Here is a 13869-nt window from a genome sequence, read left to right as displayed (position 1 = left end):
TTCGAAAAGTTTGAGTTTCCGTTTACCCTTATTTACAGATTCCCATGAACGTTTTGTTTTTTTTTCTTTCGCATACTTCGCGCGACAGCGGATCTTCCGCGGGAAATTGGCGCGCGGCCGGCCATACCTGGCCCCTGCGCATGCCCGACTTTTGACCGCTGTGAATAAAGGGGGTAAGTTCCTGAAGAAACTGTGGTGCTGCGTCGGTAGGACGGTGTATCAAGATATTTTGGTATTATGAACTAAGTTGGTAATTAACGTAAATACTGTGTTGGATTCGTTATTTTGCGTGCAGCCTTATCGCGTATGTTTCTAGTAAGATACGTGCAAAATGTTATGAGAAGTCTTACCGGCTTTTTCTGTTTAATGGCAAATGCCTCAGATTTATTACACTCAGCCGCATTTTTTTAAATCTTAACTGACATCGAAAGCTTCTACGGAAGTGATCTTTCTGAAAACCACAAAGCAATTTTAATTTAGTAAAAAGTAGAATTTTTTGTCACCTGGCACAATCTCTCTGGTGAAAACTAAGAATCTACTCAATCTCTAAACAGAAGCTTGTGAACAAAATTCTATCATTCACTGAGTTTCAGGTTCAGTTTTAGTTTACCGTAACTAATACTAGCACTGAGCTTCTCGTGGTTTATTGATAAATACGTCGTAATCATCGTCCAATATCTTAAATTTCTTTTGCCTCTAGATCTGCGTTGCATTATAATATGCGTGATATAGTTTAGTCCAAGCAATCCCGTAATGTTTTCGCCACTCGATTGAAAAACTGGTAGATCATTTAACAGTTCGACTAACATCTTGCTTGCCTAGGGCAATTCCAAACAAGCAACTAGGATCTGGGTACAGCATTTAGAACTTGCATGCAACGAAGAGTAGAACGAATGACTTAAAATTCTAAGATTACGTTAGAGTCATATTGCGTTTATTGAATATCGCCATCATCATCATCTTCGTCGTCGTCATCATCATTAGGATCACAGGGACCCATCATTCCTTTAAATTCGCTCAGCTCTACGTGGTCGCCATACGAGGAAAGCGCTGGCTTCTTCTCCTCACTTCCAGGAATATGCAATCTGAGCGTCGTAACTGTAACACTAGCTGGTGCTGCGAAGACGATGTGATCACTGAGAGGACAGATTGCAGACGGATTTGTGTCGACGGTGTAGGAGGCGAGCTTCTTGCCCTTTATCAGATCCCAAGCCTCGAAGGATGGGGGCTGATACCCCTTGGAATCAGTGGTAATGGCGATTGTGCCTTCTTCGTTGAGATAAATTTTGTCGATGTCCGTGGCAAAGAGGTCGTGAACCAGCTTTCCAGTTTGAATCTCCCAAACTTTAAGGCTCTCGTGGCTTGTTAAGGCGAGCATGCTTTTCGATGATATTGCGACCATATTCCTCCCACTTGAGCCTTCCTCTAAGGTGTGCATCAGCTTGCCGGTTTCCGTGTTCCATATTGCACTTACCTGGTCGTTTTTAAGCTGCAAGATGAAGTATTTACCATCCTCAGTGATAGCTGAACCATCCAATCCCAACTGCTCGTCTTTAATGGGTTCCATAGTCTTGTGCCCGTGTGTTTTGGTGTTAAAAACCAAAAGGGGAACTGTTTGATCTTCTTGCTCGACGTAGAAGCTGGCCTGAGAGCAGATCACCGTGCTGCCATCTTTGCAGATTAAGATTCCCTCAAGGCGATACTTCTGGCCAAGTTTGTATTGTCTAACAACCTGCAGGTAAAACAAATATTGATTGACCAACAGCTTACGGCATAAGAATTATCCACCTAATTTTCACCAGTCACGGTAAGGGCATGGAACTTTTTCTAAGTAGTTCGTAGTCTCTGATGTATTGTTTCTTTGTCTTGGCGGGCGGGGTATGGGGTTAATTACACTATTTCAAAACAGTGTAATTCAAACCGAAGCTATGTCTTGAGCCAAGGAGATAAATGATGCACTGACTACGAGCTTAACTGGGTGGGTTTCGAAGTGCGTTTATTTCAGCAACCTTGGAAGAGAGGTCATTTTGGTAATCGATCCTTAGACCTTTGGGGCTTGCGCTCCGGTGCTATACCGCTGAGCTACTGAGAATTTGGCTAGTAAGCTAGGCCATAAAAGGGTTTATATGCGACAAAGGTCCTGCATATTGCTGTGAGAAGCTATCTCATGAACGTTGTGTGAACACAGTGAATAGAAAAAAGAGAGGTGCTGAAGTTTTAGTTCTGTAAAGTAAAGAGAGGAGTTCATAATTCTTTCTTTGTCACCAACCAACTATTTGATTTTCTATAGCAATAAAAAGAACGTAAAACATCAAATATTTGCGTACCTTGCCTGTGTCAACGTTCCAAACTTTTAAATTCCGTCTGCCACGTGACAGCCCCATGAAATTCTTTTTGTCTATAAATCCAACAGCATTCAGTCTTTTGCTGGCTTTCCCTTGCAAAACACGAGTCGTTTTCGCCTGACCAAAGTCAAGTAACTTGAAGTGATCAAAGTGATCCTTTGTAGCTTCTCCAACAGCCATTCGACCAACACCGACCTTATCGTCTATCATGTGCAGTGGCTGAGGAAAGTTCATAGCCTTGATAGAACGGACTTTGACCCCAGCGAGAGCATCCCACACGGCAATTTCAGGCATCATCTTCACAGTGCAGCTGGCAATCACATGCCGGTTATCTACCGCAACTGTCAGCGTCCATATTGAATCAGCAAAACCTGCCGTAGTAGCTGTGACATCCGTCTCGTCCTCATCAACATTTTCTCTTGTATCGTAGACCCGAAGAACTCCATCTGATCCGGCAGTTGCCACGACATCTCCATTACGTCCATAAGTACCAAATGCTGGTTGCAACCTCGCTACGATGGTAGGTTCGCCCGTGTGAATTTCCCACTTCACCAATTCATAATTGTTTCTGATAGCTATCGCATTCTTTCCATCCTCAGTTACGATGAGGCGGTTGTTGTAACCGATTCCAAACTCTTTGAGGTCTAAAACGTACTCGCCCGTTTCAGCATTGTAGACCTTCAGCTGTGACTTAACAGAGGCTTCTGATACCACAAGTAACTGCTTTCTGGAAGTAAGGTGGATTTCTTTTACCTTCGTGTCTTGCATCTCCCCTCGGATCTCCTCTTTGTCCAACGCCACGTTTATCTGAAAGTGAATGTTGGAGTAAGTATCCTAAAAACAATATTCAGTTCCTGGAATTTAACTAAGTCGTGATATGGTAGGATGGTGCCTGCAAATATTTAGAACTATGTGGGCAAGTAAAGTAGAGTAGTCGAGGGGGAGGCACCTTTAAAACTGACGTTTCAGGCGATGACCAACTTAATTATGGCAATATTAGAGTCGGAGGTAATGAGAACTAAGTGATAATTGGAAAGACAAGCATACACCTGGACAAGGCTCTCTAATCCTAATCATAAAAATTACAATTTCCTCGATTGTGATTGTTTTAAAAACTCTTCTACAAATTAACTTGCCAAGTCGGACAGCTTGTTATCGGACATTTCAATAAGCTAATCACATTCAAAGTTGTGGTTTAATTCAACCAATCACATTCAAAGTTGTGGTTTAATTCAACCAATCACATTCAAAGTTGCGGTTTAATTCAACCAATCACATTCAAAGTTGTCAAAGTAGTCAATTTTAGAACGACATTAAACAATCTACGCCTCGTTTGTCAGTCTTTTAATACAAAATTTCCCTTTCTTTCGCAACTTAGCTTCTCTTCTTTTCTCAGAAATGTAATTTTTATGATTAATTGGTAATAAGACTTCGTGTCGTCCAATTCGGTCGGTAATCATACTCGTGATAAATAAATCGGACTCTCGCTGCGCGGTCGTCTGATTTTGTTATAACTCGTATGATTACAGACCAAATTGGACTCCACTCAGGCCTAACACCGTTATCTATCCAGTGGTAAAACAAAGATTGGCAAATTGAACTGAAGGCAAATATTGATCAATTTAATCGCCCTTTGCAGCCAAACCGCAAACCGTCGTCTATTCACGGTCACGAACTTTAAAGTAAATTCTCAAATATGAAGCAAGAGGGTTTAAAGTGTACCTACCGTGCGAACTTCCTCTCCAGTTTTCACATTTAGAACGTGAACCGTCTTTGTGTTGCGAACGCAATAAACAGCAAGTCCTCCGTTCGCGTCCAAAGATCCAAATTCTTCTTCGACGTTGATGCCTTTGACATTCACGTCATGAAGAAGCTTACCGCTTGCAGTCTCCCAGATTCGCACACCGGAATCCCCAAGGGCAACAATCAGCTTATCATCCTCGGCAAACGCAACGGAAGGAAATACTCGGAACCAGTTCCCTTGATCCTTCATGGGTTTGTACTCTTGTAAAATCTTGTTCGCCCTCGCGTTGATAAGGTACATATTGGCCGAGGACCCCGATGCGATAAAGATATCGTCGTTCTTTTTACTTATCTTTGCACACCAGCATGTGTTTACATCCGTATCGGAAGAGTCGAAGCAAACCTTTCTCTGCCTCCTGCCACTCTTCACATCAACGTAAAGCAAACATAGTCCTTCTGAGCCTCGATTACATGTCACGATTGTCTTGGAATCACTCGTAAAATTCACATGCTCGATACCGCCGTGGAATTCCTCGTTTGATATGGAATTTATCAGAGAGCCACCAGCGGGTGTCAAGCACTGTTGGTTGGGGATGAAAGCAGGTACAGATGGAGTATGTGCAGCTATTAACACCTTTTTCAGAAATGGGCATTCTTGCTTTTGCATGTACTTGTATAGGCGACCTATGAGCTGCACAGACAGCTGACGAGGATCCTGCCTGAGTGCGTGTGCTGACAAACTGAAGCATTTTTGGAGGAGGTCAAACTCCCTGTCATCTGGATGAAGGGTAAGAGCGGCATTGAAATCTTGTTGCACTGCTTCCACAGAACTACCTTGGACCTTGGCTAAAAGGAACTCGAAGTTGCACAACGTGTCTTTCTTGAGCTTATCAATTTGTTTGGAATGAAGAAGGTGATGCGGTACTTCACTCAGCTTGCGCAAATTGAAGATGGGTTTTTCTTCACTTACATCGAACATAAGCGGCTGTTTGGGCACCAGTCGATCCACGGCCATTTTCTTGCCCTCCTTGTCCACGTAAGACTTCTTCACGCCGTCTGACCAGTCGCCGAGGAAATACTCGCTCATGTTTGAATGGATCCCAACTGCTGCTTGTTCGTCTCCAAGGTAGCGCTCGTGAGCAACTTCTGTGAACTGCCGATGATACCAGTTAATGACTCGAGCGCCATCGGCACCTCGTTCAATGAGGTAGTCTCCAATGTCGGATCGGATTCGAATCCACAGTAGAGGAGGCAGCCGTCGAATAGGTGGTGTCCAGTATTGATAGACATCATTAAGGACCACATCATCCAGGGACAAGATGTCCTCTAGCTCGGGCTCTGTCAACCCATTCCTAGACGCTGTAATGTATGCTAAAGCTTGGCTTACAAGGATTTTACCGTGAAGTCTCTCAACACGGTCAAGAAGGTCATGAATTATTCCTTTTATAGATGGTGTCAGTTTGGTATCACTTGGAGTCGTGTAGGATTTCCATCGACAGGCTTCATCAAAACATAATTTTAGGTACAAAGGTAACGGACACTTTTCAAAGGCCTCCAAGACAATCTTCTCTTGCTCACTTTGCAGCTGTCGTCCACTTGATTTGAACCAGTTGTTAAGTATTTGCTTCGCTGTGTCAACAGGCATTTTTGGAACTTCTAGAAGGACAGAGGCCTCGTATTTTTCCTAGAGTTAAATAAAGTTAACATTATTGAATAACGTGAGAGATCGTTATGTGCGGCTGTACTTCCTAGCATGAACTGACATCATTGACATTAAAAAATATATTTTCTTTTTTTCGAAGGTCAAAAATAAATGGTTGTTATGTACCAAGTTACTTAAGTGATAGCCTGCGGGGGTTGGCAGTTTGCGTAGGTCTCCCTGGATTTCTCACAACTTTAGTGTTAAACAATTGCATTCAGCTCGTTAACGAAAACCTTCTTATTAATGGGATCAAGGACATTCTACATTAAAACGCGGGCATTTACCTGAAGCTTGGGGAAGCAAATGTACTTTTCTCCAGGAAGTGTTGACAAAATCATATAAACATTTTTCGGTATCTCCTTGGGCACCCAGTCCACCTCTCTGCCTCCGTCATCATCCGACAGTTGATCCAGGGAGTCCAGTACCAAGATGATAGGCTTCGACGAGGCGTTTTCTTTCAAACATGTAGGGAAAAATTCCAGTAGAGACTTCATATCCTATTGAAGAAAATTAATTAGCCCATTTTGTTAAAGAATTTCGTGTAACTCTTTGAGATACTTGGAATCTGGAAAGCGCCAGCTATAGTTTGCGAATTTGTGAGCAGTGCCTTCTCTTTTTAATGGTTACTAATGAGGTAAACATTAGATGACCCATTTAAAACCACTCCACACTACATAGAGCTAAAAACAATTGGAGCGGTTTTCGAAAAAGACTTAGGTAATCATCAAAGCCAGTCAGAGCAAATAAAGTTACCGTAAGGAGCCATTGAGAAGCCAAAATAAGTACTTATAAGCGGAGAGAGACGCCACAAAATTGCAATCGCGATTGGCTTTAATTTGTAATGTGATAATTGAGTTAGGGTTAGGGTTAGGGTGTTGGGGAAAAGAAAAACTTTACAGATGCAATCCCGGATTACTTACAAACATCACTCACCTGCGGCACTGTTGCACCCTGGGAATCCACATTAGCCTTTGAAATTTGTTGACAGATACTGTGTAGCAATGATCTTGCATTGGACGAATCTGGAGTTGTTCCAATAAATCGAGTCACCACTGTAGCCGATTCTCCACCGAGCCATTTCTTCACATCCATGGCAATTTTAGCCATCAAAGATGTCTTCCCACAACCTGATTCCCCATGCAACACCGCAATTCGTTTTTGCAAGATTGTGTCTTTCACCTCGGTCAAAAATTCGTCTCGGCCCTGAAACATCTCACATTTCTTCCTACAAAACGAACCATGTTGGAACACTTCTTCAATCAAGAGATCCTCTGTGTGGGTTAGTTGGTCTTCCGCGATACCTCGTTCAATTCTGTCAGTTAAGGTGTCATAAAAATCCGTACAAAGCTTCTCAATGTATTGCCTGTGCTCCTGTGAAGCACTCGGATCGATACCATTAGTATGCCATTTGACGTCATAGTGAATAATGCTGTTATTGCTCAACGCCTCGGGAAGATCTTTTTCTCTGAGGTTTGCTAGCAACGTCTGCGCCGACTCATCGACCGACGAGGGATTTCCCCAAGTTTTGTCAACAAACTTTCCAGCGTTGGGATGTGCGACAAAATCACCGATATCAGTGATTACTCTCTTGAACCAGAAACAGTGCTTGTCCCTTCCAGTAGCGTCGATTATCCCTCGTCGAATTTCATCCTCTGTCACTAAAGGAAGAAAAGAAAAGAGGCACTTTAATACGCTAAAGAAAACGAGTAAATATTCGCTTATATTTTATCCATTGTTTTCAAGGTAATGCTAAGAAAGGGGACTAATTTGCACTCCAGGAGAATCTCTGAACCCACTGGACTGCTTAGGAATAGTAAAAATTTAAGAACAGATGAGAATTTTGGAGAATACAAGTGAGCTATCGGACTACACGTTTTGAGCGACTATGTTTCAAAAGGAAAAACGGGACGGCTTATTTTAGGTGAATCGCTTTCTATCTTAAGTTGAGTATTGAAGTCTATATAAGCTATATGTATGGACTGAGCAGAGTAAGCCTTCTTTGGAAATCCAGTAGAACTGATAGAACCATCTAAAAACAACCTCTTACAATCTTTGTCTGGTAAGTCTTCCAGAATCCTTCATCGCCGAAGGAAAAGTGAGCTATTGAACGGACTCGTACCATTGCAACATATTGATCAGTCAGAACTTCCATTGTGTTCCGAAATATATCTGAGATTTTATTAGTTTTCCTTCACTTTGCCCTGTGATTGGTCAAGAAATTTCGTGCCACCCACTTAATCAATCAGATGTAAATCCCATGCCAAAGCCTAATGATTAATTCGAGTTTTCCCGCGATCAATGCAGATTTCTTGGTTTTTACTTCTAGATCTGATTGGCTCGTTGTGATATTTTCTTTGTTCTGATTGGACAATATGAAAGGATGTTAATGAGGTGAACACCGTTACCACATACCTGACATATAGTACTTATGTCGCTCACTCTCATTTTTTAAAGCTTTGTCAGCGGCTGCCCTCAATACAACCTGCATTCTTTCAAACGCTGTCCACCATTCAGCAGACGCCTTCTTTCGTGACTCTTCATTCGCGTAGTCTCTATAGTGAGGTAGCAGTGATGTGATTGGCTGTAACAGGTATTGAGCTGGAACTGAGTTGTCGTCTCGCCAGAACCAGTGTTTCAGTAGTGCAACATCATCTTGGTTGTCAACTGCGCTAAGGAGCTTCTCAAACTCAGTGACATGAATCTTCACTGGAAAAGGACGGTAACCATATTTTTGTCCTAGAAAGGTCTGAAGAAAAGCAAACATGTGAGACGTGCTTCTAGGATAATCACCTGCAGCATACAAGGGATTCTGCATCTCGCTTCGAATCAAACTTACGATGAAGTTAGGTCCAGTGGACAGTTTTTGACATGCGCGTAGCTCTCTCATGCACAGCTCAGTGGTCATGTGATCATCAGTGGACTCGTCACGGACTCCCCATCTCATATCCACCACTTGAAAGTCATGTCCTCTCTCCTGACAGTAGGACTTGAGTCGGGGGTACACTCGCTCCATTAATGTGTTACGCTCCACTGAGGTGTCTAAAAGTGAAACAAAGACCGTAAGCCAATGCGTTCGATCCTTACCTCGCACGAAACGAAGGATTCTGAAATTAATGAGCAGCAACTCTGGTAAAGTCTATAAAATTTAGCTAAAAAAGGCAAAGAAATAACCAAGCTCAAGTGCACATCTCATGCATTGTCTTATCGTCTCCGCTAAACCAAGCACTACCCCCGCTTTATATGATGTCACACTCTTTGAGTCTAAAAACTAAATAAGTTGAGTGGTCTTCGAAAATTCATCTTTGGAATTAAGCCTCTCCTCAATGCGGATTCAAATCCCGTCGAAGCCTGAATTTTGATAGGATTCTTTTTATGCAATTCAATCAATTGTAAATCACTTGTAATGATTATTTCGTTGTTTGTATATCATCTCCGATCAAAACATGAACTATTTCACGAAATGGTAAGAAAAAATACCTGTGAATGTGGAGCTGGTAAAGATCCTTACGATTTTCGCTTTTTCTGGATATTCAAAATCCATATCACCAACCAAGGCTTTCTCTACTTTTTTCTCGTAACTTAAGTTCACCTCAGTCTGATCCAAGACGACATCTTTAACATTGCCTTCTTTTACTTCCACCTCTTCGTCTTTTTCCTCCTCAACTCCTTCCCGTTTTTCTTCATCCTCTTGAGATGATTTGCTCTCCTTGCTGCTTGCCGAAGAACTGCTTCTGTTCTTTTTGTCTTCATTGTCTTCACTGGCGCTTTCTTCCTGGTCAGATTTACTTTCGTCCTTCTCCTCGTTCTCGGAGTCATCATCGTCACTTTTCGGCTCCCTTTCGTCTTCGGAACTCTTCTGAGATTCGGAGTAGTCATCTTCGTTCCTTCTTTTTCCCGAGGGGTCTTCCCGATCACTTGGGCCAGCGGTCTCCTCTCTCGCTTGGTCTTCGTCCTGTGGAACTGCACTGACCTAATGACGAGTGATAAAATAAAACAAAACCAAGAGTTATCTCCAGTGATATCACCCGTGTCCTTCCCAAACTTATTTCTTGGTGCACTTTGTTTTCCTCTTTTGGTCAGAATTTCTATTTAAAACACTTCGGTTTAGGGGTGACAACACGCAGCTGATATATCGCTGTTCTAAAGTTAAACTACAGCCATCTCAGTATACTTGAATAAGTTTTTTTCGTTAATACCTGGAAGCTCTGTCGCTTCTCGTTTTTCTTCTTGGACAGAAGAACACCCATCGTTCTTGACAGACACTTGTGTTTGGAACAAACTTGCCTTTGAAATTCAAACCAACAGCTGAAAGATATTTCTCAGTTATTTCTCGGTCACGATAACCACATATGTAACCATTAGTATAAAATCGTTATTAACCCTTTCACTGCCAAGATCTCAATAGTAATTCTCCTTACTTTCTGCCATGCAGTTCTTACGATGTTAGTTTGGAGAATTTGGCTTTTGATCGGGTAAAAATCCCCTTATCGCTATTTTTCTTTATTCTCATCACTTGTCTGCTTAATATTCTCTGGATATTGTAAGGAGAAACTCTCTCTTGGTCACTCATGGGAGTTAAAAAGTTAAGAACTGAGTTAAGGCGACGAATGGCACAAGCCACTCTATCGATGAGCTTCAAGAGGTATGATCTTAAATACTGTTAACTAATAAAAGTCATAACAACGATATTATCAAATGACCTTTCTGCATAAATACACACCAGCCCCCCCCCCCTTTGTTTCGCGCGAGAAAGAAATGAATTGCCCTTATAAACATGCCCCTAGATTACCCCCCTTAACCCTTGAACTCTCAAGATCTCATTAGTAATTCTCCTTACTGTCTGCCATATAATTGTTATGATGTTAATTTGGGGAATTTGGTATTGAATCAACCAACAATCCCCTGATTGATATTTCACTTTCTTCTCAGCACGAGTCTGCTTGATATTATATTGATATTGTAAGGAGAATTTCTGTCTCCATCATTCATTCAAGGGTAAGTAATCGACACTTACAACCTCCTCTTTTTAACTTCGCCGACTGAGTTTCTGTTCCGCAATGTCCCCTTTGCATTAATCGATTAAAATTTGTTTGAGGCATCAACAAAGATATTAAGGAGGAGTTGATCAAATTTCGTTGAAAATATGATTGCCAATTCCTCAGTGGGACGAGAAGGTTTTGTCGACTTTTTATCGTGAATCATTATCTGGGCGGGAGTTTCTGATTCCCCTTTACATCATTAAAACTGAATGTGGTGAAGTATTTGAAGAAGTGAAGGTGGCTGTGGAATGTGAACTACAGGGTCGAGGCCAGTTTTAGCCGTGAAAAACACAAAAAACAATATATGATAATTATGCTTTCGATGAAATTCGCGGGAATCACAGACGCTTTGAATTGTTTTTTAAAAGTGATTATACAACGCCTAAGCCTTTTTGATCAAATAACATCATGCGAAAGTAACAAAAATAAAGTCGACAAAACTTCTTGAAAAACGGGTCATACAGCGAGGAAATTCAATCGTAAATAGAAAAACCCGACCAATCCCGAAGAAAATATTCGTTTTCTCGGAATTTTCCCGATGTTTTGATTTAACGTTAGCTGTTTCATCGACATATTAATTTTATAGTTATACATTTGCGTGATCTCTGTTAAAAAAAGAAAGATTAAAGAAAAGACGAATTTAGTGCAACTCGACAGAAATTATAAGATATTTATCATCCTTCAAGTATTTAATAGGTGATTTAATTAAATAAGCTAAGTTTATATGTTAGAAACGGTACTCATGGTTACTGATAAATTCAAAACAACCTCGGGCATTATTTTAAAGCCCAAAAAAAAAAACAGTTTTTACCTTATTTACCCTGATCTATGCCTTTCTTCTTCTATTGGGAGAGAAAAGAAAAAAAGTGACGAAACTAGATTTAATTCTTTGTGACAATCTTCCCGCCGAAGACAGGTAACTTTTAATCTATTCAAGAAGACCATAAAACGCACTATCTACGAATAAAAACACAATTCTTTCGACAGCATTATCACTGCGGTTTCTCGTCGAACATTTCTGATGATTTGTGTCCTCGTTATAAGCAAAAGCATTCTTCGAGCGTTGTCAGTTAAGTTCCTCGTGATCATTTAGCTCGCGGATCGTGTTTTAAGCTCAATCGACAGCCGAAATCTTCAATACTTCGTCGATTTCCATATCGTTGTCAACATAGCGTGAATGAAGCATTCGCTCGAAACACTTCCAGGCGGTGTAAGAAAAGAAAAAAAAAAAACAGACCAACCTTAAATAATGGGCTTGTCCTTAAATGGTCTAGTTCACTGTTTCTACAACTTTGCAGTTTTTCTGGCGCCAACGTGCACCTGATAACTACGAAAGAGAAACCTCTTCGCGTAGCATTAACATTCAAAAGAGAAAACAATTTAAAACAGGAATATGTCACGAAAGACTTATTTGTATATTAGTCGTCACGGTTTGTAAAATATGAAATAAAACGCGATACGAATTTGCTGTTCCATCTTGTGTTGTAAGCCGGAATTAAAGATAGTTTATTCGGTGCCATATGTCGGGAAAGGTCGAGATTCGGTGCTAACAAAAAAAACTTGTGGTTACACCATCATTTTCATTAGTAGATCAAGACAGATCAACCACTACTAGGATTATGGTTGGAAGATTGAATTAAAACAGTACGATTTGACATCTTTTGTTTCAACTTATTGTTAACCGTTGTGGGTGTGCACAGGGAGCCGTAGAAAACTCAAGCTGTAATCATCAAAAATAAAATGCACTTATGAATTACAACGCCTCGACGCCATGAACACAACACACTACATGCACTAATGACCGCTAACATAACATATGAAACCCTTTAATTACGAGAAATTCTTCAAAAGCACAACGCAAACGTCTTGCGAAGATATTGATCTTTCAACGAATGCGGAATGGAGGGTTGGGCCGACCGACGCCTTTTTAATCGAAAAAGTGTCGCAGAACCACACTTGAGTGATCGTTTTGTACTTTTTTTACATCAGCTTTAAGTATCGTCAAGTGGTACGAAGAAATCGTTTGTTCAGCTGAAAGAAAGATCAACGTTGAATTCTCTCGTCCTATGGCCGACGATGTTAAAAATTTTGCATGTTTAGACTTGCGATTGCTTCAGACTGTGCTATTCCTACCACCTACTGCTTCTACTCCACTAGTTTAACCTTCTAACTCCCCTGAGTGACCAAGACAGAATTTTTCCTTACAGTATCAAAACGATATCAAGCAGACAAGTGATGAGAATATAGGAAAACATCAATTGAGGGAATGTTGATCCAATACCAAAATCTCCGAAGTAACATCACAAGAGTAGTATGGCAGGGAATAAGAAAAATTACTATTAGGAACTTTTACTTCGTTTGGCTTTTGGTATTACCACAGGCAGACCACACTTAATAATTGAACATAATCTATTACAGTGTGCGACAAGGTGGTCTAACGGCAAATTAACCGAGAAATGTGACGAAATCCTAGCCTAGGGATGGAAGAGGAGGGGGGGGAGGGGTGGGAGGAATGCCATGCGACCGACAACCATCCCATCCCGTGGAGGAAAAGTATAATCTAAGTTGCTCTAAGCTACAGAAACTGAGATAAGCTGCGACAGTGTAGGCCATTTGGCCCATCTCCTGGAGTACCGTGCTACTGCATTCCTGACCAAATGCTTTGTTTTGGTCGTGTTAGCGGAAAAACTTTCATTTTATAAATCACTCTAAAAGAAAGCTGCCGTACGGGCTAAAGAAGACCTTAGAGACTGGGAAATAAGTGAGGAGGCCGTTTGATAAGAGTAAAGCAATCAATTTATAACACGGCCGAACTAACAAAAACGATTTGATAAGCGCTGACTGGCTATCGTTTGACAGATCAATTGTTTGAACGTTCGTCACCGCGACAAGGGAATAATTAACCCTTTAGCTCCCAGAAGTGATTAGCATGTAACTTCTCCCTATAATATCCATACGTTATCCAGCAAACAGGTGATGAGAATACTCAAATTTAACAGGTAGAAGTTGTCATAATCGTGATCTAACATCAAATTCTCGT

At 41.1% G+C, this 13869-nt stretch overlaps 1 protein-coding gene across 1 annotated transcript; it reads right to left on the bottom strand.

The window, feature by feature from the left end:
• Positions 1–355: 355 nt before the first annotated feature.
• On the bottom strand, positions 356–11660 carry LOC131789661 (NACHT domain- and WD repeat-containing protein 1). The gene is made up of 10 exons (XM_059106811.2): positions 11641–11660; positions 9987–10095; positions 9268–9760; positions 8627–8829; positions 8203–8536; positions 6724–7448; positions 6075–6287; positions 4072–5772; positions 2328–3152; positions 356–1732 (listed from the first exon to the last, which is right to left on the bottom strand). The coding sequence occupies exons 2-10, from the start codon at positions 10035–10037 to the stop codon at positions 935–937; spliced, it is 5343 nt and encodes a 1780-aa protein (XP_058962794.2). The 5' UTR covers positions 10038–10095; positions 11641–11660; the 3' UTR covers positions 356–934.
• Between the last annotated feature and the right edge of the window lie 2209 nt (positions 11661–13869).

This window comes from Pocillopora verrucosa, chromosome 14, assembly GCF_036669915.1.
Source record: "Pocillopora verrucosa isolate sample1 chromosome 14, ASM3666991v2, whole genome shotgun sequence".
NCBI lineage: Eukaryota > Metazoa > Cnidaria > Anthozoa > Scleractinia > Pocilloporidae > Pocillopora > Pocillopora verrucosa.
The sequence above is the reverse complement of the archived record's forward strand: the minus strand, read 5'-3'. Positions and strand labels throughout refer to the sequence as shown.